The sequence below is a fragment of the Paracoccidioides brasiliensis genome, assembly GCF_000150735.1.
Source record: "Paracoccidioides brasiliensis Pb18 unplaced genomic scaffold supercont2.9, whole genome shotgun sequence".
Taxonomy (NCBI): Eukaryota; Fungi; Ascomycota; class Eurotiomycetes; order Onygenales; family Ajellomycetaceae; genus Paracoccidioides; species Paracoccidioides brasiliensis.
The window spans coordinates 514,469-537,029 of NW_011371366.1; the positions used below are offsets into that span (position 1 = coordinate 514,469).

Here is a 22,561-nt window from a genome sequence, read left to right on the forward strand (position 1 = left end):
TTCTTCAGCAGAGGGCTGTTGTTCATATATCCCAATGACTTATTTTCTGGTCACATCAGGATGTGGTATGGAAGGAAAATATATTGATGCATCCAATATATATATATATATATAATAATTGCATGCAAGGACTGGTCAAAAACCAAAATCTACATGCTGTGCCAGGTTAAAAATTCCCAGGCTCTACGATTAAGACAGCCCCCCAGCCCCACAACACCTACCAGAAATATCCAGAAAGCCAGTGGCTAAAGGTTATTGAAAACCGGTCTCGGGATCTCCATCGCATCTGTCGCCCTCAAGTATGTGATGCCTCCAAGACGGGAAATCGGTCGAAGAACGTCTGGATTCAGGAGACTCTTCTCTTCATTTACCGCATCCTCTCGCGCCCAAAATCTCGTCCCCTCCAAGATTACCATAACACCACTCTTCTTCCCTGGGTTTGCCCGACTTTCCCACTCTTTCGACTCCACAAGCTTCGCCTCGATCGAAAATATCGATTCTTTTACTCGTGGAGCCTTCACAGTCGCACAAGGAGCGGGGTGCAGCCCTGACAATTCGAATTCCGATACACCGTAGGGAGCATTAATTGATGAATAGTTAACGGCTTCAAGGTAATGTTCACCAACAGTGTTGACAACACACTCACCCGTCTCCAGGATGTTGCGAAGAGAATCCTTTGGAGAATTTGGATCGCCTGTAATTCCAACGACAATAATGGGAGGGTCAAAATTGACCACCTGGGTAAAGCTGAAAGGCGCAAGGTTTAGGGTCTGGCTATCTTTCGATATCGTGCTCAGGAGGCCAATTGGTCGCGGCACGACTGCCGATATCAGAAGCTTGTAGTTGAGGTTTGGCGACCTGCCCGTTTCGTAGGGGTGAATCTCAACATGGCTTTTCTTTAGGCTGGCTTGCTTATCATTGGCCCCTTGTCCTGGCTTCCAGCTTGGATTGGGGGATTTGGTGAATGTTATCGGGGTGGAATGGTCGAAATCTGGTCGCGATGCTTCGACTTCGGCAAATGGAGGGTGGGCCGGAGCCATTTTTCCCGAGATCGCAGAGGAGGTTGAGAGAAGGATAAATTTTGTGCAGTCAGCGAAGTCAAAGAGCAAAGAAACAGCTCAAGACTCAAAATAATATTGTAAACTTCAACATGAATAAATTGTGCTTCTGTTTGGGGGGTTGTTGCGGATACCACGAATAAGCGGGGTTGTGGAGAACAGTTTAGTTAATTCTCCGTCGGATAAAGGCGCGTCTAAGAACATCCATTTTCTTCTTGAGTTGAAGACTGTAGCAGAAGTTAAAACGCTCCAACTGAGAGTCTGTCTGGACTGAACAGAGTAAATATGTCGAGTTTGCGTCTGGATAAACTTCCAAGTCTTCGAAAGCTTCCGAGCGTCTTTGCCGAAGTTTACACGGCACCTGTTGTGCTGACTAGAAAATCCAAGTCGTTCCTCATACTTACTTAAGAACTTCATCCATGTAATTTTCAGTTATACTCAGCAATTCACCCACTCCAGTAGCCAAACCAGCGAGGATAATAATTCAATTCCTTAATGCAGTGCTCTATGGGGTATCTCAGATCCTATTATTTCCTGTACTCTCACATTTGCTCCCCGATCTTGTCCTATCCCTCTTTAATACCGCTGCTGACGCTGAAACTAAATATTTTCTGCTAATGATTCATATTAAAATAGACGCTATACAGAGATGGAGATGAAAATGTAATTTTCTGGTCGATCTCTGTTGAAATAGTTGAACAGAAGTATGAATTGGATGGCTTTAAAACCTGAATCACCATTTTTTAAAGTCTTCCATGGACCAACTCTCACGCATTTGACTCCCTTTCACCTGGAGCAAAGGATTCAACCAATCCGGGGTATACCATATGTTGTGGACATCGCAACCAACAGTGTCAGAAGAGATAATTGACTATTTAGCAAATATCTTAAGCAGCTGCTCAGAGTTTAGCAGATGACTGGCTAATCTAAGGCGTAGTATTACGTAGACAAGCAATTCTTAATATTAAAGAAGCTTTCTGGAAGGCGTTGCACTGTCAGTGTAAGATTAACATCCAATTTGCAGGTAAATCTTTACCAGAACTGGAACAAGAGTCGGCATTCTGAATACGTACGGTGCGCCGATTCTCGTTCGAATAGGTCAATCAGCCAGCCAGTATCTAGTTAACTACCCGTGTAATGCGGCCTGGCAAAGTCGAGTTAAATCATATATGGTACGGCTAATGCATAACTGTATACATTCATTGGACAGTCATACAGTCAGACAATCTCAATACAGATGTACGAAGAACTGAAATATCACATCTAAGTAAGATGGTATTTCCAGCCGTACCCCTGAAGTTTGTCCTGGTCAATTCTTTCAAATACAATTTTGGCGCGGCGCTTAGTTAACTAGTTAACTAATTGATGCTGACTCATCAATAACCGCACCTAAGGACACTGTTACTGCGTTTTAGCGCCACCGCGTCAAACCCGAGGATGATTGAAGATCGCCAAGCTTCCACCGCTTGCATCATCCAACCTCCAACCATCCAACCTCCACCAGACGTCCTTTTCTTCCTCTCTGTTGCATTTTCCTAATTTATTAGATATTGGGGTTCTGGTGTTAGGGCTCCTGTTTCTTTGTTTAGTTGTAATCTCCACTTCCTTTTTTTATCTTCCCCTTCTACCTGCTTTCTCTCCTCCCTCCCTTCTCTTCCCCTGCTTACTGTTCTTGCCAACGCTCAACCGAACTCCATATCGGTAGGGTGGACACAACAAATCCCAGAGAATTATCACGTAAGGACCACTCGCTGTCGTCACTATGGCTGCTGCTTCGGTCAGGCAGTGGGGTGTGACTCCCCCGATATCAACTGCGTTGCCCACCCCATCAGAGATCGCCGCAAACGACGACCTAACGACGGAGTTGAAGCAACAAAACAATTTCGAATCCCCATCAGAGACTGAGAGGAGGTATTTTGTTAATACCATGTTCCTTTTGTAAAGGACATAAATTAACTCTATATTGTTTAGAAAACAGACATTGCACTTAATCCAACGGGTGACTGTCGAGTTCGTTAAGGTAGTCAGTCGGCGCAAGGGTTTGTCTCAGGCGGCTATTGATATAGCGGGTGGGAAGATATTTACGTACGGTAGTTATCGGCTAGGCGTATACGGCCCAGGTCCGTTATTTCCTTATATACGGGGGCTCGTGGTGGGATTATTTATTGAGAGAACAAAACTGACCTGTTGTTGATGCGGATAGGATCTGATATCGATACGTTGGTGGTTGGACCGAAACATGTCTCATTCGAAGATTTCTTCTCCGATTTTCCTCCTCTTTTAGAGCAGATGGCCCCCAAAGGCGCCATTGAAAAATTAACTCCTGTTCCAGATGCCTTCGTTCCGATTATCAAGATTGAATTGTCCGGCATCAGTATCGACCTTATCTATGCACGCCTACTAGTACATTCTGTGCCGTTGAATTTGGACCTGAAGAACAAAGATTTGCTACGTGGGCTGGATGAGAAAGAGATACGATGCGTTAACGGAACACGAGTGACTGATGAGATTTTAGAACTCGTTCCCCAACAGAAGACATTTCGACTCGCATTACGCGCCATAAAGCTCTGGGCACAACGTAAGCAACTTTGCCCTATTCTTCAGCAGGTGACATGCTGATATCATGGCTTTCCTTTAGGGCGAGCGATCTATTCGAACATCGTAGGATTCCCTGGAGGAGTTGCATGGGCAATGCTAGTCGCCAGAGTCTGTCAACTTTATCCCCAAGCTACCGGATCAGTGATCGTGGGGAAATTTTTCCGCATAATGAATCAGTGGAACTGGCCCCAGCCAGTGTTATTAAAGCCAATAGAAGAAGGCCCTCTCCAAATGAAAGTCTGGAACCCAAAAGTAAGTCAAACTACAAAGCGCGCCCGCTACGAACAAAAAATCCTGACATCACCCGCTAGATATACCACGGCGATAGATATCATCTCATGCCCATCATCACACCCGCATATCCATCCATGTGTGCAACGCACAACGTCTCATTGTCCACTAAAGCTGTCCTTCTTCGTGAGTTAAAACGCGGTGGGGATATTGTTGACAAAATTTTCCTTGGGCAGTTGACCTGGAACGACCTTTTCACCCGCCATACCTTCTTTTCCCAAGATTATAAGTATTACCTCAGCATAACCTCCTCGAGCAGGGGCAAAGAAGCACAATCTGTGTGGTCCGGACTTGTGGAATCCAAGTTACGACATTTAGTGGGTGCGCTTGACAGGAAATCATCGATCGAAGTTGCCCATCCTTTCCCAAAAGGCTTCGAAAGAGTTCATGTTTGTAAGACCGAAAAAGAGATCGCAGAAGTTATGAGCGGCTCCACACAGTACCAAGCGAAAGGCACGAAAACAAAAACTACTGACCAGACGAACGATCCACAACATGCTGCGGCTGTTCAAAACGGCGGCGAGACTGTTCAAATGCCGCAAGCAGATGAGCCAAACGGAGAGAATAGCTGCACCCTCTACTCTACTACTTACTACATTGGACTTGAATTGAAACCTTTAGCACCAGGTAGGCCTCCCGCCAACTTACCATGATACAACTGACTCTCGAAGGTGCTGCAAGGTCGCTTGATATCTCAACCGACACCCAGATATTTAAAAGTACCTGTACGTCTTGGCCACAATACCAGCCTGGTATCAATGATCTCCATATAACGCATGTCCGAAAGTACGTAATCTTTCCCATCCCTCGACCACTGGTTGAATTCCTTTCCTACTGACTCTGCCAATAGTTATGACCTCCCCGAAGACGTATTCCAGTCTGGAGAAGTGCGGCCATCACGACCGAAGAAGAAGACCCTGAAAAAGACCGAACCAACAGCTCAAAAGAGAAGCATCCATGCCCTAGACGTAAGTAATTGCCTTGGAAATAATAATGCTAATGATCCACCAGCAGCAAGGGATTTACACTCGCTCTATTTTGATATATGGATTTTTGTTTCCCACAGTTTCGGAATCGGTGGATTCGCCACTAATACTAACAATCTACAGAATGAAGAGCCGTCCGAAAACCCTGCGAAACGGCATGCTGCATCAAATGGCATACCTTCTGCCGCTACACCGGCATAAAAAATTTTTCCGACTTAAAAGGTCCTGGTTACTGGATGATGAGACAGATTTTCAAACCTTGTTTTGATCTTTTCCGTCCTTATCAAATTTTGCGCTGACCATCCGCAAGGCAGAATCATGTCTGTCCCTAACCGTTCGTCCTCAGGATCAGTAAAAACAAAACCCCTCGAACGGCCGTGGATACAACCCCGTAGCCTATTACTAACCTCCCAGCCTCTTTTACGCAAACACCCAGACTTCAGACCGCATGCTCTTAACCGGAAGTTTGGGATGGGGGAATCATCTACTTGACCCCACCCCTTTCAATTTTCTGTTTCTTGCTGTACCACTTTCTTCACGTCTACACTGCTGCCTTTCCTTTCCTTTCCTTGTGCTTTTCAACATAAAACGTATCCCTGGCCAAGTTCCCGCTTGATTTGCCATTCCATTAATAGGCACAGAGGGTGGATTTCCCTATTTATTCTTCTTTACTTCCACGTTTGCTTTTTTCTCCTTTTTCATCCACATCCTCGAGCTCCTTGTCAGGAACCCAATTCTAATTTTTCAGGACTGTTCGTAATAACTTCCATTTGAATGTACGTATGTAAGGATGGGAATTTCTCCGTCCTGCCTTTCAGGTAGTTGCTAGGTCTTCTAGATTCTAGGCAGTCAATCAAAGAGGATTTTGTAGGGGGCCTACCGGTTCCACTGAAAAATAAGCCAAAACAAAACCCCTTTTAATAAGTGAATTGTATTGTTGGTATAATGCTTGTAGATTTGTTCTGTTGGCCATGTCCTTGCGGGCGTATCAACACATATCAACGTGATCCCTTCAATCAGTCTGGTAGACTTCATCTATCTATCACCAAGATAAGTACCTACCTTTATTTAACTACGTGCCAATTCAACAACCATAAACACAGAGCCGAATGAAGTCAACCCTCCGCATAATTGACTCTGGCAACTTCAGTCAGCTCAGAAGCTTGCTTATGGCTCTTGAAAACTAGGGGATTCCCTGACTCTTCTATCTTAATGACCACGAAATTATCAGATGGTGTTGTGTATCCTCCCCTCCCCCCCCCCCAAAAAAAAAAAAAAAAAAAAAAAAAAAGGGGGAAAATACGACTTGCAGTCATGAGGTTATTTAAAAGGAAAGAATCTTGCGGAGATATATATAATCAACATTTCATATCACATATCCATAGTTGAGAACGGCTGGATAAGGAAAAATCACAGCTTCGATCCCTGGCCACTGCCCCTGGTTGGCTGGCCCCGTACCGCGCTGTCAATAATACTCATCGCTTTGAACAAGTCATTTTCGTGGAGTTTGGGGGTAATGACTTGGATGCTGAGGGGTGAATCGAGATAGACGCGACGATCAACGGTCGAGGAATTCCCTGGTTTCCCATTAGTTACACGGTTAACAATAGCAGGAGATATATCAAGGGAGCCGGAGATGGAAAACGGAAGGAGGGCAATAACGTCAAAGGGAAATTTTTTTTTTTTAAAAGGGAGAGAATGAGAGAGACAACATACACAATTCTCTATTCCTTTTATCCCAGCTGGATAAGATCTTCCCTTCCATCTCTCTCCCGAGTTCGAGGTCTGCCTCAGTAAATTTTCGCACGGGAACCGCACCAGCTGCATAATCCAACAAGACCCAGCTGGATGTGTATCCGACGGCATTGTAGCGGTCATGTTCAGGAACCGGATGTGGGGCTATGGGGTGGATGATCGCATCCACTTTTCTTGCTCTGGGTTCGGAATCGGGGCTGGGTGATCTCAGTGATGACGGTGGTAAGGTCCACATCTTTAACATATCTCTCTCCAACTCCGCTCTGCGGCCCTGAACTGCGCACGCCTGCGCGAGAGTCTTCGGTGTCCCCCGTTTGAATCTGGCCTGCAACCAGGGAATCAGAGGTTCCGCAGTTGCTTCGATGAGATCAGCCATGCTTCCGGCCCCATCTAGCCCCATCAGATCATTTGCCACCCGTTGACAATCACCAAGAGCGTCAGGGATGGGGATCTCGACAACCTCGACACTGGGGATGTTGCGGAGTGCTTGTGCCACTTCATTCAAGACGTTGGCGATGGGGGGTAGGGGCTGGATACGTCCGTCGGAAGGCAGGATGCCGATGGTGAATTTTCGCGGTTTCGCCAACAAGAGTGGTGTCTCACTCGCACCCCACTGGCCGGGAATGCAATCTTCACCGTAGAGCTCCGCTCTCGGAACGACCTCCTTCATGAGGACATCTATATCTTCCATGGATCGGGCGATTGGCCCACCAACAGCCTGTAGACCAACACGCATCTTAGGTGCGACAGCTCTGTTTGACGGGCTGCCAAAGGGGAATCGTCCAACACTTGGTTTGAAGCCGTAAATCCCAAGGCACATGGCCGGAATGCGGATGCTGCCGCCAATATCTGTGCCAATTCCTATCATGGAACCTCTCATAGCAACCAGGACCGCCTCTCCACCGGAGCTACCTCCAGGAGTCAACTTGAGGTTCAGGGGGTTCAGAGTGCGGCCGAAGAGATTGTTCACGCTATCGAGGGCCCCGAGGGTTTGGGGGATGTTCGTCTTCGCAACAATTATGGCGCCCAGGTCGAAAAGCAGGTCCACCAACGGCGCATTTTCTGTTGCGGGTTTGAATGCAAGGGAGGCTAGGCCAGTGGTCGAATCGAAGCCTTTAATATCGTAGGAGTCTTTGACAGAGATCGGGAGGCCATGGAGGGGACCAATAAGTTTGCCCGTGCGTTTCAAATGTGCATCAAGTTCAGAGGCTCGGGCTAGAGCCTGTTCAAAGAGTGGCTCTGTGATGCAACGGGTGAGTTGGTGGGATATTGCGGCACGCTGGAGATAGTTAGTTATTGGTTTTACTTTTTCTCTGTCTAGAATTTGAACAGAGATATTTGTATCTCTATCTGGGAAATAGGGGGGCGAGAGGTTTAGAATAAAATAGTCAACACCTCAGCACAGTGTGTCAGGAATTGTATACAGGAAATATTCTGATTTTGAATGAAGCACGAAAGCCTAGATTTGGGAATAATAATAATATAAAATAAATTAAAAGAATTTAAAAAAAAAAAAAAAAAAAAGATGGAATCCCACCTTGCAAAACGCCTCCGAGACCTCTCTTGCTGATAGTTTGCCTGAGGCAATCTCATGCAGCAAGCCCTTTACATCCCATCTCTCAGTAATCTGTAGCTCTTTCGGTTTCAACAGACCGCAATTCCGCGGGACATCCATAACGTTAACAGCTTCGTACTTATTAGTGACCGTGACCGATTCCTCCGGTGACAACATGCCAGCAGGGATCCATTGAGAGGAGAGCTGCCATTCCTGTGGAATGCGGGAATGGAGCTGCTCAAGCTTCTTGCGGGCAATGGCCTTATAGGCGAGTTCGGCCGACATGTTTAGAGTTGGCAGATCGAGTAGTTTTTGATTCTTTGCAGATAAAATATATGCTTCTACTTCATGGGTAGTTTTACATAAGATTTCCAGTCGTGAACTCCTTGCTGTATGGTTATTAAAGGAGTGGGATAATACGTTTCTCTTGTGGGAGGAAGACTGAATTTTGATGGTTAACTTCAAGAGCGGAGACGCAGAGACGCAGAGACGCAGCTAAGAGGAGGTGCATAACCGGGCTTGGCGCAAAAGTCGCTGGCTTGTGCCGAAGGAGAGAACCAGAAGTAGTACTCAAAGACAAGATAGATATTATGGGCTTGGGTCAGTCGGTATCATCTGTGACTGCAGGTTAGGATCACAATTCCCTTGAATGGTTTATTTTATTGTTTGTTTTTGTAAGAAGTACTGCTTGGTCTTGCAGTGGCCATGTTAGGTCATTCTTTTGCTGCTCAACTCCGTCTGTGAACGGCCTCGGCAAAAAAAAAAAAAAAGGGTAAGCCGTCCAGTCACTTAGCCGACACGGCATATTGAATCGAATGAGAGAGTTTAGAGAATTTTGTGAATCAAATATTGTTGCAATGTCTCATGGAGCGGTGGTGTGAGCTGGGGAAAAGTCCCCGTTGTGTTTGCCGATCAAAAATTCCAATTTCATTCTCTGAAATTTATCTGAAGGGGAAATTAAAAGTAATTAAACAACACGCTTGATGGATCGATAAATCACTGTGCACAGGTAAGGAAGAGAAGAAGAGCAAAGGCAAACCGAAGAGGACGCCGCAACAATTTTTGCTAATAGTTGGATAACTACGTTAACTAATGATGAAATTATATCTCGAGACATCCCTCCCAAAACATAAAAGCCCGGTTCGAACACCAGGAGCACATTATCCTCACCCGATTTCTCCAACTCATGCTCGTTTGGACAGAAGAGATGACCCCTTCCAGATTACCCAGGCAGGATAACCTTGTGATACGGGAATAATCAATCCCCCTCCACCATTCCCATTGATCGGTTTGTGTGGCAAGCTTTGCATCAAGCCTTGGAACTGCCATTATCTCCAAGGGGTAAAGACGTCCTGCAACACTTGCCGTCTTGCCACCAAAATATCACAATCAGCACATTGCTGCTGTACTGTCGACAGCTCATGAAACACAGAGAAGAACTTCATCATGACCCTCTCTAAGATCTTTGAAGGGAGAGAGTTAGGGCATGTTACTTACATCAACATGGTTGATGGGAGATTAGATAAGATAAGATATGAATAACTAACTAACTAAACTAGCTTAGTTTCTAGTCACGTGAAGAAGCTCCATTCCAGCAAGTTCTAGAAAGACCTTTTTTTTTTTTTTTTTTTTTTTTTTGTCAAACTTTCCTCTGTGGGGATCCGGGGACTTATTCAACTCAACACAACACCAGGGCTAAGGGTAGGCCATAACTACGGTTTACTAATTGTGCTGCCTAATTTCCGTGCAACAGACAGATTTTGTTTCCTGCAAGGAGACGTGTTCATTCTGTTGCCTTCGCCGCATGGGGATATCTTTGACTCGCCCGAGCAATATCCTTGAGAGCTTCTTGGGAAGTGTGATTGGTTCGATTGCTCCACTTAACAGAGGCGGGGAGGAAAAAGCGTGTGGTGGGTGGTACTTCGGGTGCTGTATGGCAATCCCCAGAGGCAGATAAAGAACCTGTCTTCTAGTGCGTTCTCGGCGCTTCGTGAAATGATTGATAATGTGACTTTGCGATCCATAATGGCCACAGGTCCTACGTAACCACCGTTGTGCCTTCCACCCACGCCTATATAACATGTTACCTCAAGCATCTTGTTCTGGGTTATTTCTGTTTTCATAACAATACCTCTTCTCTTTCTCCGTATCTAAGTTATATTTACAAGAGGTGCTATACCCAAAGACACGAACAACCTGTGATACCCTTCAATTATTATCTATATTCATACAGAAAACAGATACAGTCCAGCATGGCAAATATCTATTATGTCAACCAACATCCTAGCCATCATACCCACCCATGGTGGAACGTATTGACAGACCTTGGGGAGCACGGAATTCACATGTTTTCCAACCCTGGGCCCCACTCCGGCCATGCTCATGGAAATCGACCTCTCTCCCAGCAGAGGGCACAGACAAGGCCTCGGCCTGCTTCTCAAGAGACGGCAGCTCAGGGCGCCTCTGACAACGATCACAGCTGTGGCGAACCAAGTGCCCGTGTTTATAACGAGAACAGCAATGTTAGGGAAGGTGAACAGGAGAACAACGCTCGTGACATCCCCTTCCGAGGCCGCGGGTGCCGTCGTGGCCGAGGTGGGCCGTGGGAACATGGGGGATATAGTGGGCCCGGTGGGTGGGGACCTCATCGTCGACATCGACATGGTCGACCAACGGGTGGCCCGTGGGCGACCCATGGGGAGCGTGGACAATCATCAGGAGCCCCCCAAGAACACTTGCAACAGTTCATCAACAATATCGCCAACCAATTTGGCGTCGACCTCAACGACGTGTTGAACAGCTGCAACAATCAATTCTCAGAAAATAACAAGGAAGTCGACTTCGTTCCCCGCGCTGACGTCTTCGATGCGGCATCTCAGTACATCATTCACGTGTCACTTCCCGGTGCACAAAAGAAGGACATCTCTGTCGATTACGACACTGAGAATTCCACCCTCCGTCTCGCAGGAGTGGTGTATCGACCTGGTGTAAGCGAGGAGCTCAGCAACGCTATCGTCATCGACGGAAGATCTCGCGAAGTCGGTGTCTTTGAACGGGAGATCCGCCTTGGAACCCGCGACCAACCCGCACATGTCGACGCTGACAATATCAAAGCGAAATTGGTTGATGGTATCCTCATCCTATATCTTCCCAAGCTAGTTGTGGACAGGGACACCTTTAAACGGAGAGTCTCTGTGAAGCAGATCAGGAATGAGGTTGTCCCGGTTGCAGACGGGATAAGGGAAGATGCAAATGACAATGAGAAAGAGGAGGGGAAGGGAAAGGGAAAGGGAAAAGCACCTGAATCACAGGCTATGGAAATTGATTCCGAGACGGAGGGAGGGGAGCAAGCTGTGAAAAGTGGTAAACGGACTCTAAGTCCAAGTGTTCGTTCAGAGGAGGAGGAAGAGAAAGAGTATGTCGCTGTGGATGTGGACTAGAAAGATGTTGGCGTCCCCCACTATCTTATATTTTGTTTTTATCGTTTCAATCTGCGTTTCGTTTCAGGATTTGGAAGTTTTCGTGATTTCATGTGGAATAATGGATCGGAAAGGGCACATGTAGGATGTAATGTTGTTACGACCTGGTATTTAATCAAATTATTAAATTGATATTCGATCATTTGCTACTTCTCGAGCTCTCAAATTTCCAATTTTCTGGAGAAATAATATGCATTACTTTGAATTCTGATCAAGACCCTTACGTCAGGTGATCTACTTTCCACTGTATTGTCGTTCTCGTAGTTAGCATCCTTTGCAATCGATCAAGCTTGCCTATATCACCACTCGTTCCACAGTTTGAATACTGTATATAGTATCACGGATCCATGGTGATGAACCTTTGGAGAGCTCCAAAATAGCTAACCCTAATCTGATGGATCAAGATAACACTCTCTTGCGCCCAGGGGCTGATTTTATATGCTTATGTCAGGAAAAATTGACAATCTCTGTGAATTTTTTAGCTGCTTGATTGTGAACTTTTTGCACTTCAATCAACAAAAGTTTCTTCACCACCTGTCAATAACACTCACACGGACTCATTCTGAGAGTTAGCAGCCAGTATTGTGCGGGGTTCGGACCACAGGTGATTTCGGCATGATGCTTTTGTGTGAGTAATGAAGAGCACTGAAAGGAGCTGCTTGAACAGATAAAGAGTGAGCCCTCCAGTGCTTCTGCTATGATACTGGTGTGATATTTGAGAGGTGTGGTTTCTGAATAGTTTTCGCGATTTCATTCGATTTCGAGTGGCATTTTCTGTCGCTTGAAGTTTAAGTTGTTGGTAGCCCTGAAGAGCTTTCTTCTCCCTCCATCCAAGAAAAGCCCCAGGTTTTCTTCTTCAACTGCTGATTACATCCCTATGGCAGTCTGTGTTTCACCATGCTCGAGGCAACTCCCAGGTTTGATGTTTTGTTCTGGTTGGTTAACGAAGTGGGAGGTAATTTCACTAGTTCCACCAACCACCCATGTGATGGGCGCAAAGTTGCCGATCCACATCGCGCATTTCACATTTCACATTTCATCAGCTTCGAAGAATCATCATCTCCGCTTGTGCCTTGTTCCCCCCTCTCCGTTTCACTTCTATGAAACATGGACAACATGTTGACGGCACTCCATACTGAGCAGTAATCAACTGTATACAATTACAGCCCAACTGGACTACATCTGACTAGACCCATCCCACGATGGCTATCACCACCAGTAATCCGTGGATGGTTCAATGATGTTCAAACACAGCAACGAGGCGGCGAACTATTAGAGGGTTTCATGCACCTGACTCGCTAGTCATCGCCGCCCGCCGGGGGGGGGGGGGGGGCGCGTCTGTCGATCCCTGTAGCTCTAGATTCGCCGCCGGCCCTCGAGTCGCGAAATACAAGCAACCTGCAATCTCTTCATCCCTCATGTCCAACATTGCAACACACCTGGTTTTCTTTTCTTTTTGTGGAACCGGAAATTTTGTGATGCGACTGATCACTCGAGGGCAATATGATCATGATTCATGGATGAAATACACAACCCAGAGGAGAGAAAGGTAAAAGTGAGTTTTCTGGATAGCGCATTAACTACGTAGTACGGAGTACACAGGTCCGTTATGGATTGGAGTGGGTGATCTGGTGAATAATGTTGAAGCATCATCAGCAGCGCACTTATGCTTGTTCTCGATAGCCCGGGAATTACAACCTGACCAAATCTATGTATTCTCTCAAAGACTCTTTTTGTCTTCGACAACGAAAGCATCATTTGTTAATATAAAGTGGAGCAGCCCAATACTATTATTATTGCCGCCAAAACGAAGTAAACAAACACCTTCAAAGAACGTTGACCCCCTCAACCACCAATGCTGTAATAATCACAGATACCTTGCAATTCTATAAACAATCCGGGGCCTTTTTATGGCGGCAAACACGAAACGTACCCTTTGTCGCATTAGCAACTTGGGTTGCGGCGATGGTTGGTTGACAGGGCCTTGGTTGCATTTCGTTATTAGGACGTTTTGGGTGTCCTGTCACGGAATTACCGCCCCAAATAAACGGCCGTTGCACTGTAGTTGTGTATGTAATACGACCTCAATACACATGGTACACATGTACCAACAACATCCCAGTTTGGTTCTTCTCCCTGTGTTTTTAACCCCCTTTTATACTCCTCTTCATCCGCTTCTCTTTTATTTTATTTTTATTTTCCCATTGCGCGACTCTTCGTCCTTTGTGTGCTGTGGATATTGTTTTTGTCATAGAGTAGTTTGTTTATTTTGTTCTTTCATTGATTAATTCACAGTCTCTCCTTTCACAAGAGCTTTGTTTACAGGTAACACAACAATCTGATTGAGAGAATTTACTTCTTATAGTCACGACCACCCCTCTGAAGACATCTCTCATCCTCCGTACCTAGACACCCTCCTCATCTTCTCATCAACTCCTCCTCTTTCTCCTTGCGCATGTTGTTTGTGTCGCTGTCATTCTCTCATTCAACTTGTGTCTCTTCAGCTTTCTCTCTTTACGATTTTCATTGCTGTTCGGATATCTACATCCTAGTTTCAGGTGCTGTGCACTTGAATCTCCCTTTCTTCTACCAACACCCTTAATATCCTAGCTTTTCCTATATTAATCCCCGCTCTCTAGAGCACTAGGACCCCCCCCCCCCCCCATTTCATGAAATCATGATGTTCTCATCATTAATCCTGTGTGTTATTGCCCATCTCTGGTTGTTGCTAGGCGGCTTGACTAGCCCTGTTAGTGCGATCCCTATGTTCCAGGAGGAACCCCTTACTGAAGCATCGGAATATTGGGTGAGCTCTATCTTACGCCAAGGTGCCCCTGCTTTTGGACAGTCCAAGGAATCCTACAAAGTCTATCGAAAAGTGACAGACTTTGGCGCAATGGGTATGGTTTAGCCCCTTATCCTTACCTTCAAGCCATGTGAAATCTTGTTGACGAACCACGAACCTAGGTGATGGTGTGACGGATGATACTGAGGCGATCAACAGGGCAATATCAACCGGAGACCGTTGTGGATTGGGTTGTGACTCCTCAACTGTCACTCCAGCCATTGTGTACTTCCCTCCTGGCACATATGTCGTATCCAAGCCAATTATCCAGTACTATTACACCCAGCTGGTTGGAGACGCTTTAGCTCTTCCCGTCATCAAAGCTGCCGCTTCATTTCAGGGAATTGCTCTTATCGATGCTGATCCGTACACCGATACTGGGGCCAATTGGTATACGAACCAAAACAACTTCTTCCGGTCCATTAAAAATTTCGTTATCGATATGACAGGTATGGATCGGGGATCCGGCGCTGGTATCCACTGGCAAGTGGCTCAAGCTAGCAGCCTGCAAAACATCCGCTTCGAGATGGTCCAAGGCGGTGGTGAGGCCAATAAGCAGCAGGGTATCTTTATGGATAACGGCTCCGGTGGTTTCATGACTGATCTTGTCTTCAACGGTGGTAACTATGGTGCCTTTTTGGGTAATCAGCAGTTTACCACGCGAAACCTCACTTTTAATAATTGCAACACAGCGGTGTTTATGAATTGGAACTGGGCATGGGCATTTAAATCGATCAGCGTCAACAACTGCGGTGTGGGTCTGAACATGTCAAATGGTGGTTTCAACCAGACCGTTGGCTCTGTGTTGATCCTTGACAGCAAATTCAAAGGCACGCCCAAAGCTGTGGTCACCTCTTTTAACGAAGACAGTGTTCCTGAAACTGGAGGAACTCTAGTCATCGACAATGTCGATTTCACAGGTTCTGAGATTGCGGTTGCCCATATTAATGGCTCAGTTGTCTTGGAAGGAGGCTCAGTCGTGGCTTCATGGGTCCAGGGAAATGCATATAGCCCTGGAGCAAGCTCTCCCCAGACGAAAGCATCGAAGAGAGCTCCTCATCTTCAGCCCCATGGACTATCTCCACCAATTCATAAGCGCCATGTTGCTAGAGATTCTTGCAAAGCCCCTGTGCCTCCCGCACCCCGGCCAGCTCCGAATTCTCCAAAACCCAACCCGGCACCCTCACCACCGCCAGTATCCACCTATAACACCCCAACACAAACGGAGACACCAGTCACAGAGTCGAGGTCAGCAATCGCAACTCCATCTTCAGTCTCACCTACGGAGCCCCCATCGCCAACTCCCTCACCGACGAAGAGCGCTCCATCAGATTGCCAACAATCGGCCCCCACGAAGACACGAATCAGTGAGGTTCTTAGCAACCCTACCAAGCCTGCAGTCCTCCTTGATTTATCTGGCAAAGTATTCGAGCGGTCAAAGCCAGGGTACGAGAATGTTCCCACAACGTCTTTCATAAGTGTTAAGAAGGCTGGAGCCAAGGGAGACGGAAAAACAGACGACACGAAAGCAATCCAGGCAGTTTTGGATAACGCGAAGCCAGATCAGATCGTGTATTTCGACCATGGAGCGTATGTCATTACCTCTACACTCAAAGTACCTAAGGAAATCAAGATAACGGGTGAAGTATGGCCACTTCTCATGGCCTCAGGCCCCGCCTTTTCTGACGAGACAAAACCCATCCCATTCCTCCAAGTCGGCCATCCAGGTGATAAAGGCACAGTTGAAATCAGCGATTTGATGATAGAGACTAAAGGGCCCGCCCCCGGTGCCATCTTGATGGAGTGGAATGTTGCTGAAGCGTTCCAAGGTTCAGTGGGAATGTGGGATGTGCATTTTAGAGTTGGTGGCACCGCTGGTACCGAGCTCCAGAGCGACAGTTGTGCCAAGACTCCAAATAGCACCACCACACCCGATCCCAAATGCCTAGGTGCCTTCCTGCTTCTCCACCTCACGAAGCAGGCATCCGGCTACTTCGAAAATACCTGGTTCTGGGTTTCGGACCATGAACTCGATCTATCTGATCATGGACAAATTAACATTTACAACGGCCGTGGCGTGCTGATTGAGAGTTCTGGTCCTGTTTGGATGTATGGTACTGCCAGCGAACACTCGCAACTCTATCAATATTCAATAGTCGGCGCCAAAAACGTGTACATGGCCCTGATTCAGGTGGAGACGCCATATTTCCAAGCCAACCCCAATGCACTAGTCCCCTTCAAACCCAATTCGAAATTCAACGACCCAGATTTCTCCAAGTGCACAACTGAATCGTGCAAGAAGGCGTGGGGCCTTCGCATCCTCCAGTCTAGCGACATCTACCTCTATGGTGGCGGCCTATACAGTTTCTTCGATAATTACAAACAGGAATGTCTCGCTACAGAGTCCTGTCAAGAAAATATGATTGAGGTAGACTGTTCGGCTGTCCATTTGTACGGGGTCAGTACGAAGGCGAGCACGAATATGATTACGAGTGCAGAAGATGGAAAGGCGCTGGTGAAGCAGATTGAGAATCGAAATAATTTTTGCTCAACGCTGGCTATTTTCCAGCAGGCTGCTGAGTAAATAAAAATTAGTTGGTTATGATCTTTTTTTCTTTTCTTCGCTTTGTTTAAAGGTTTCTTTATATATGTTTCTTCTCTCTTCTTTTAATTACTCTTTTTTGCGCATAATACCCCCTGTTACTAGTCAAAGTACAGTTCGGCATGCGTTAGTTTGCGGATGGATTTCGCCGATAAACGGCAGGCGTTATATAAATTCGGATGACGAGTGTCGATGATTATTGATTTAAAGATTGCATTTGCTCGGTGTCACGACAGTGCAGTCAACTAGCTCTAGGAGCCCTTCTCCCCTTTTACCTATTCTTTGAGAATCCTATAACAAATAGTATGTGCTCTGTATTCAAATATGAATTGCTTGTCAAGGACGCATTAAAACTGGGTAGAATCAGATTCGGAATCACGATGTTCCAACTCCGGGGCCGATGAGCGTATTTCACACCGTATATATATCACTATATACAATTAAGATCGGGACAAACTACACCCAGAAGCATGCCGGGGGTGTTTTCTCAGTTGTCTATTCTTGGATCCAAACTGGGAACACCACGGCAGATTCCAGTGCAACGACTTTGCATTGAGAAAAGAGGAGTTGAACTACGACTCCACAGCCTTCAGTGGGCCTTATTCACATCTGCTGTCGTGCCCGGTTTCGTTGAAGCCCTAGCAACCACTAGCATCTGTCAAGTTCGTTGCCTGGCTTAACAATTTGACTAGATGTTGGTAATAGTGGATGTTGTTATGGAGAACGAGTAACTAGCTATACGAACGATGAACCGTTCGAACAAGGCAATCATTGGATTGTCGCTATGGACGCTAAAGCCCCTCGGAGTGAGAGTATGCTCGACATTATTCAGTACGCAGTTCGACGAGGGTTGTCCCTTTGTTGTTTCAGGTGCTCTCTCCGTTTCTAAGCCTCATAAACTTTCCAACGGGCCGTTCTGACGTCGCAACTGCAACGACTTTGCCCACATTACTCAAAACATAATTCACCGCCTAACCAACCTATAAGAAGGGCAGGATGCGTTCCAAGATCTATTTAACTGCGGCTAGAATAACTATAGTTAGTTGCCAGGCTTTCTAAATGCGAGGTTCCACCCTAACTAGCTGGAAAATGCGAATTGTTCCATTTCGAGAAACGATGTCCGTTCGATAAGCCACCACCGTTGTTCGAGACTTTCGACGCTGTCTTTTCACAGACATTTGCTCTGTTGCCGCAATGAGCGCTTGGTCAATTATCGTTGACCTGGCAAGGAGCGTAATGGTGCTGATCCAACATAGGTCAATAATTTTTGGAACCGAAGAATCCGAAGAAGCGAAAAATATATGGACCTTTGCGGTGTTTCCAAACATCTCGAATTATAAGTCTACTAGCTTGAGAGACTGGCTTCTCTTCCAAGCATTTCATACCCTCCCCGTTTCACGGTGGAGGAGGCTATCGATTTCCTTCATTTGTTCCTTTGTGCTAATTTTATTAGAGTAATACCTGGCCACGGTCTAAAGAGATCTCGCAACCTTGATTCGCCACTTTGCAGACTGGAGTTGTTGCAATATCTTTTTAAGACCCTCGCATTCTAGGGTTCACTGCGGAGTAGACTTCAAGAAATGGTACCCGCTAACCCTCCGCTTTAGGAGAGGTACTTGTCAAATTATGTGGGCCTCACGGGCTTACCGTATTTTTCCAGCTAGTTACTGGGTTATAGTTTAACTACTGGTGAAAATCTCAGTCGAATTTGGTTGGAACAGGGGCTGGGAGGTAATTTTGAATGACAACTAGCACTCTGTGCTGTTGTACTCCGTACAGATGGGCCAAAATGATAGTTAAGAGTTATTTTGATCTTCATGACAAACATCAGCCCGGGTAAACAAGCCCGTTATCGCACCTCTTGAGTTGTTGTGTGGAAGCTCCCTGCTTACAATTGGTTCCCCCCTACCTGGGGTTGTCTCCACAGCTAGTTTCTGGGAGCCTAACTCTCTATCCACATTGCTAGAGGGTTGACTGTGTATTTGCCTGTGAAGCGTGGTCATTCCATCTCTAAAATCTCGCTCAGAACAAGTATTAGCGTAAATAATGACTGACCTTCCTCTGCCACTTGGCTTCTGAATAGCCGCAGGTGAGGTATCGCCACCTCTTCGGCAAGTATCAACGGGTGACTGCACTTCACAACGGCTCGTTAGAATGTAGTCCCCACAACTACTCTACGATGATGTGCGAAGGGATTCGTCAGAATGTGTTCCAATCAACGCATCATTCGACCTGATATGAAGCAAAAGTTCTGTGCCACTTTGGCAACGAGAGATCTTAAGACCTGACAGGCCGTTGTGGTTCTCTCGTCTATTTTCCCGAGTCAGGTTGACTAGAATCAAGGCTTTGCTCCATGGCACAAGGATCCCCACTCCCAGGCTGGGAGGGAAACCCAATAATATTGGCATTCGGTGCATGCCCGGAGAATTTTGATGCTGGATGGCGGGGAAATGGAGGCAATCACCCAACCATCTCGAAACCAGAAGCCAAGATGTTTCTGGTCGTTGTGGATATTGTTGGTCCAACTTCGGGGTGCCTCCGTGACTCCGTGTATTTCCCCGCGTTAACCAGCAGGGACACCTCAGATTTAACGCGGGGAACAAACGTGCTACAGCAGCCCACAATCCCGATGACAGGGGATGGATTGCCACAGCCTCGGGTTTCCTATTTTGCCCCAGGTTGGTGTAATGGATGGATCTCATTCTTCTCCAGATGTGCACGGAGACTGGCGAGATCTCTCTCCGGGATTTGATGCTGCAGCATACTGGGGTTCCTATAAGATAGATACCATTTCCTCACATCAGTGACCACGACTAACAAGGACCCAGCCATCCCATCCGATAGCCTGCCTATCCGCTGATCCCATTTCTTCCTGATTTCTATCCTCAAGCCAAAACGAAAAACAGGGGTTTCGCCGCCGAAATCATGACTTCTAGCGACTTGAAGCTGCAGCATGATCATGTCGATGATAAAGCTAGCTCACAGGAGTCTGGAGAGATGTTCACACCTAAGGAAGCCTCCGCAATAAGGCGTCGGATAGACCTGAGACTCATCCCTGCCCTCGGTCTCATGTACGGAATTTCCCTTATGGACCGAAAGAACGTCTCCAATGCCGCGATTGCGGGAATGCTGGTGGACCTCAAGTTGCAAAAAGGGTATGGGTACAGTTTGATCACCCTCAGCTTCTTCATCACATACATCGTGTTCCAGCCCATCATGACGATTGCGTGTCGCAAAGTCGGTCCCCGTCTCTTTTTACCGGGTATCTGTCTTTTGTGGGGGGGTATTATAATCGGATTTGGCTGGATGTCTAAATGGACTGGTATGGTCGGCTTGCGACTGGTTCTCGGAGTTCTCGAGGCGGGATACTTTCCGGGATGTGTCTACCTCCTTTCTACATGGTTCACTAAATGTAGGTAAACCTCCAAACAATCTTCACAATGATCTTGTATTCTAATGTCGTCCAGTTGAGGTGGCGCGACGATATTCGGTCTTTTATGTGATTGGGTCCTTCTCAAGTGCGATGTCTGGAATCCTCGCATTCGGACTTATGCAGATGGAGGGAGTGCAGGGCATTCGGGGTTGGCGTTGGTGAGTATCTGTGTTGTACCTATCACAATGAAGGATTTCTTGCTAAAATCGTGACGCAGGATTTTTATTATGGAGGGAGTGGTAAGCGCTCAAAGCGGAAGATACTCTACAGCATGCTATATTCTGACCATGAACAAAGATTACAATCGGAATCGCCTTGTTTGCCTACATTTTTATTGTCCGCTTCCCCGACGAAGAGCTGACAAAGCCTTCATTCCGCTTCCTCAAGCCAGATGAATGTCAATTCATCGTTGATCGCCTGGAAAAGGACCGCGGAGATGTGGCAATGGAGCCATTCAATCTCGTCAAGTTTTTGAAACCTGCTCTTGAGTGGCACATTTGGGGATTCGCTTTCTTGTTCTTGTAAGTGTTTCATACAGAATTTATTCCCACCCTCGCAGAATCGTAATCTCTTTTCTTTAACTTCCCCTAATGATTCAACCCTCTGCGGTTCAAACCTTTAATCACTCTCTAACATGATCCAGCTGCCTCACGACTGTCACGTACTCATTTGCATGTGAGAAATCCCTTTCAAATCCATAACGTGCAGGCGATCCCGGAAAATATGACGAACTAATGATCAACACAGTTTTCCTCCCCATCATCCTGAAGGATAACCTCGGATTTTCCATGGCGGCTTCGCAATGCCTGGTTGCACCACCATACGCCTTCGCAGGGATATTGATGTTTTCGACGGCCTGGTTTGCAGACCGTCTTAAAGTTCGGTTTCCCTTCATTATTTTGAACAGTGTGATAACGATTATTGGCCTGCCGATTATGGGGTTTCACTCGAACTCTGCTGTGAGATATTTTGGCGCGTTCCTCGGCGTAGCTGGTGCGAATGCCAATGTTCCTTTGGTCATGGCATACCAGGTAAGCAAGGCTTATTCGCTTTTCTCATATACTTTTTTAAATTAATTAAAGTTGACTCGGCTGACTTTCAATTATTCCTCTGAAGGCAAACAATATCAAAGGTCAATGGAAACGCGCTTTCTGCTCTGCAACACTGACTGGATTTGGAGGAATTGGAGGGTATGCATCATCCTGTCATCAAAGAGTTGAAAATAGGTCACTAATAGTTATCCATCGCATATAGAATAGCAGGAAGTCTTATTTTTCGCTCGCAAGACAAGCCAACCTATATCCCTGGTATTTCCGCCTGCATAGCGTAAGTAGAGTGACATGAATGCAGCTCTTTCCCCCCCCCCCCCCCCGGGTCCCCTTCTCCGTCTAAGCATTGCAAGGAACATCATTTACTAATCCCTATCCCACACAGAACATCTTGTGTCATCGTCATTACCGTCCTCATCATGACCGCATATTTTAAGTGGGAGAACAACAAAGCCGATAGAGGCGAGAAAATCATCGATGGCTCTCCCGAATTTAGATACACTCTCTAAATGGCACGTTATCCTGCTACGAACGCATTTTCATGTGTACGAAATGAAGAATGGCGTATTTGGGATCTATGAAGCTCGGTTGGCTTTTAATGCTTTTGTTTACGTTCCGTGCTGAATGTCTGATAGATTTCATGGCGTTGATCAAGGAAAAGAATGGCTGCCCCCATTATACCTGGATGGTTGTTCAGCGCTGATCGTCCATCAAGAAGGGAACCAAGAACTGAGCAGAGCGGAAGGGATGTATCCCTTGAAACTTCGTTCCTTTAGATATCTAGATCATTAGATATGACTGCTGGATAGGTGTCAATACCAACTAGCGCTCCTGAATACATGTGCATGGCGTTTATGTTGCATAGTCTTGCTTGACCGCATACCCAACGCTCGACTGAGTGTGTGTTCTC

General features: G+C 46.4%; 6 protein-coding genes across 6 annotated transcripts; 4 read left to right on the forward strand and 2 right to left on the reverse strand.

The window, feature by feature from the left end:
- Nucleotides 1-245: 245 nt before the first annotated feature.
- PADG_06696 (uncharacterized protein) lies at nt 246-1,040 on the reverse strand (the record flags this gene model as incomplete). The annotated part of the gene is made up of 1 exon (XM_010763898.1): nt 246-1,040. One exon carries the CDS (start codon nt 1,038-1,040, stop codon nt 246-248), a length of 795 nt encoding a protein of 264 aa, XP_010762200.1.
- Nucleotides 1,041-2,820: 1,780 nt separating this feature from the next.
- PADG_06697 (polynucleotide adenylyltransferase PAP1) lies at nt 2,821-5,134 on the forward strand (the record flags this gene model as incomplete). Its single annotated transcript, XM_010763899.1, has 8 exons — nt 2,821-2,969; nt 3,030-3,178; nt 3,262-3,636; nt 3,697-3,908; nt 3,968-4,574; nt 4,619-4,733; nt 4,798-4,915; nt 5,057-5,134. 8 exons carry the CDS (start codon nt 2,821-2,823, stop codon nt 5,132-5,134), a joined length of 1,803 nt encoding a protein of 600 aa, XP_010762201.1.
- Nucleotides 5,135-6,343: 1,209 nt separating this feature from the next.
- PADG_06698 (uncharacterized protein) lies at nt 6,344-8,528 on the reverse strand (the record flags this gene model as incomplete). Its single annotated transcript, XM_010763756.1, has 3 exons — nt 6,344-6,510; nt 6,650-7,967; nt 8,226-8,528. The coding sequence occupies 3 exons, from the start codon at nt 8,526-8,528 to the stop codon at nt 6,344-6,346; spliced, it is 1,788 nt and encodes a 595-aa protein (XP_010762058.1).
- A 1,967-nt stretch (nt 8,529-10,495) lies between these two features.
- PADG_06699 (uncharacterized protein) lies at nt 10,496-11,683 on the forward strand (the record flags this gene model as incomplete). Its single annotated transcript, XM_010763900.1, has 1 exon — nt 10,496-11,683. The coding sequence occupies one exon, from the start codon at nt 10,496-10,498 to the stop codon at nt 11,681-11,683; it is 1,188 nt and encodes a 395-aa protein (XP_010762202.1).
- A 2,716-nt stretch (nt 11,684-14,399) lies between these two features.
- PADG_06700 (uncharacterized protein) lies at nt 14,400-17,151 on the forward strand (the record flags this gene model as incomplete). Its single annotated transcript, XM_010763901.1, has 2 exons — nt 14,400-14,622; nt 14,690-17,151. 2 exons carry the CDS (start codon nt 14,400-14,402, stop codon nt 17,149-17,151), a joined length of 2,685 nt encoding a protein of 894 aa, XP_010762203.1.
- A 2,371-nt stretch (nt 17,152-19,522) lies between these two features.
- On the forward strand, nt 19,523-22,160 carry PADG_06701 (uncharacterized protein; the record flags this gene model as incomplete). Its single annotated transcript, XM_010763757.1, has 10 exons — nt 19,523-19,847; nt 20,060-20,581; nt 20,637-20,760; nt 20,820-20,841; nt 20,900-21,123; nt 21,246-21,277; nt 21,350-21,633; nt 21,719-21,792; nt 21,857-21,928; nt 22,037-22,160. 10 exons carry the CDS (start codon nt 19,523-19,525, stop codon nt 22,158-22,160), a joined length of 1,803 nt encoding a protein of 600 aa, XP_010762059.1.
- Nucleotides 22,161-22,561: the final 401 nt, after the last annotated feature.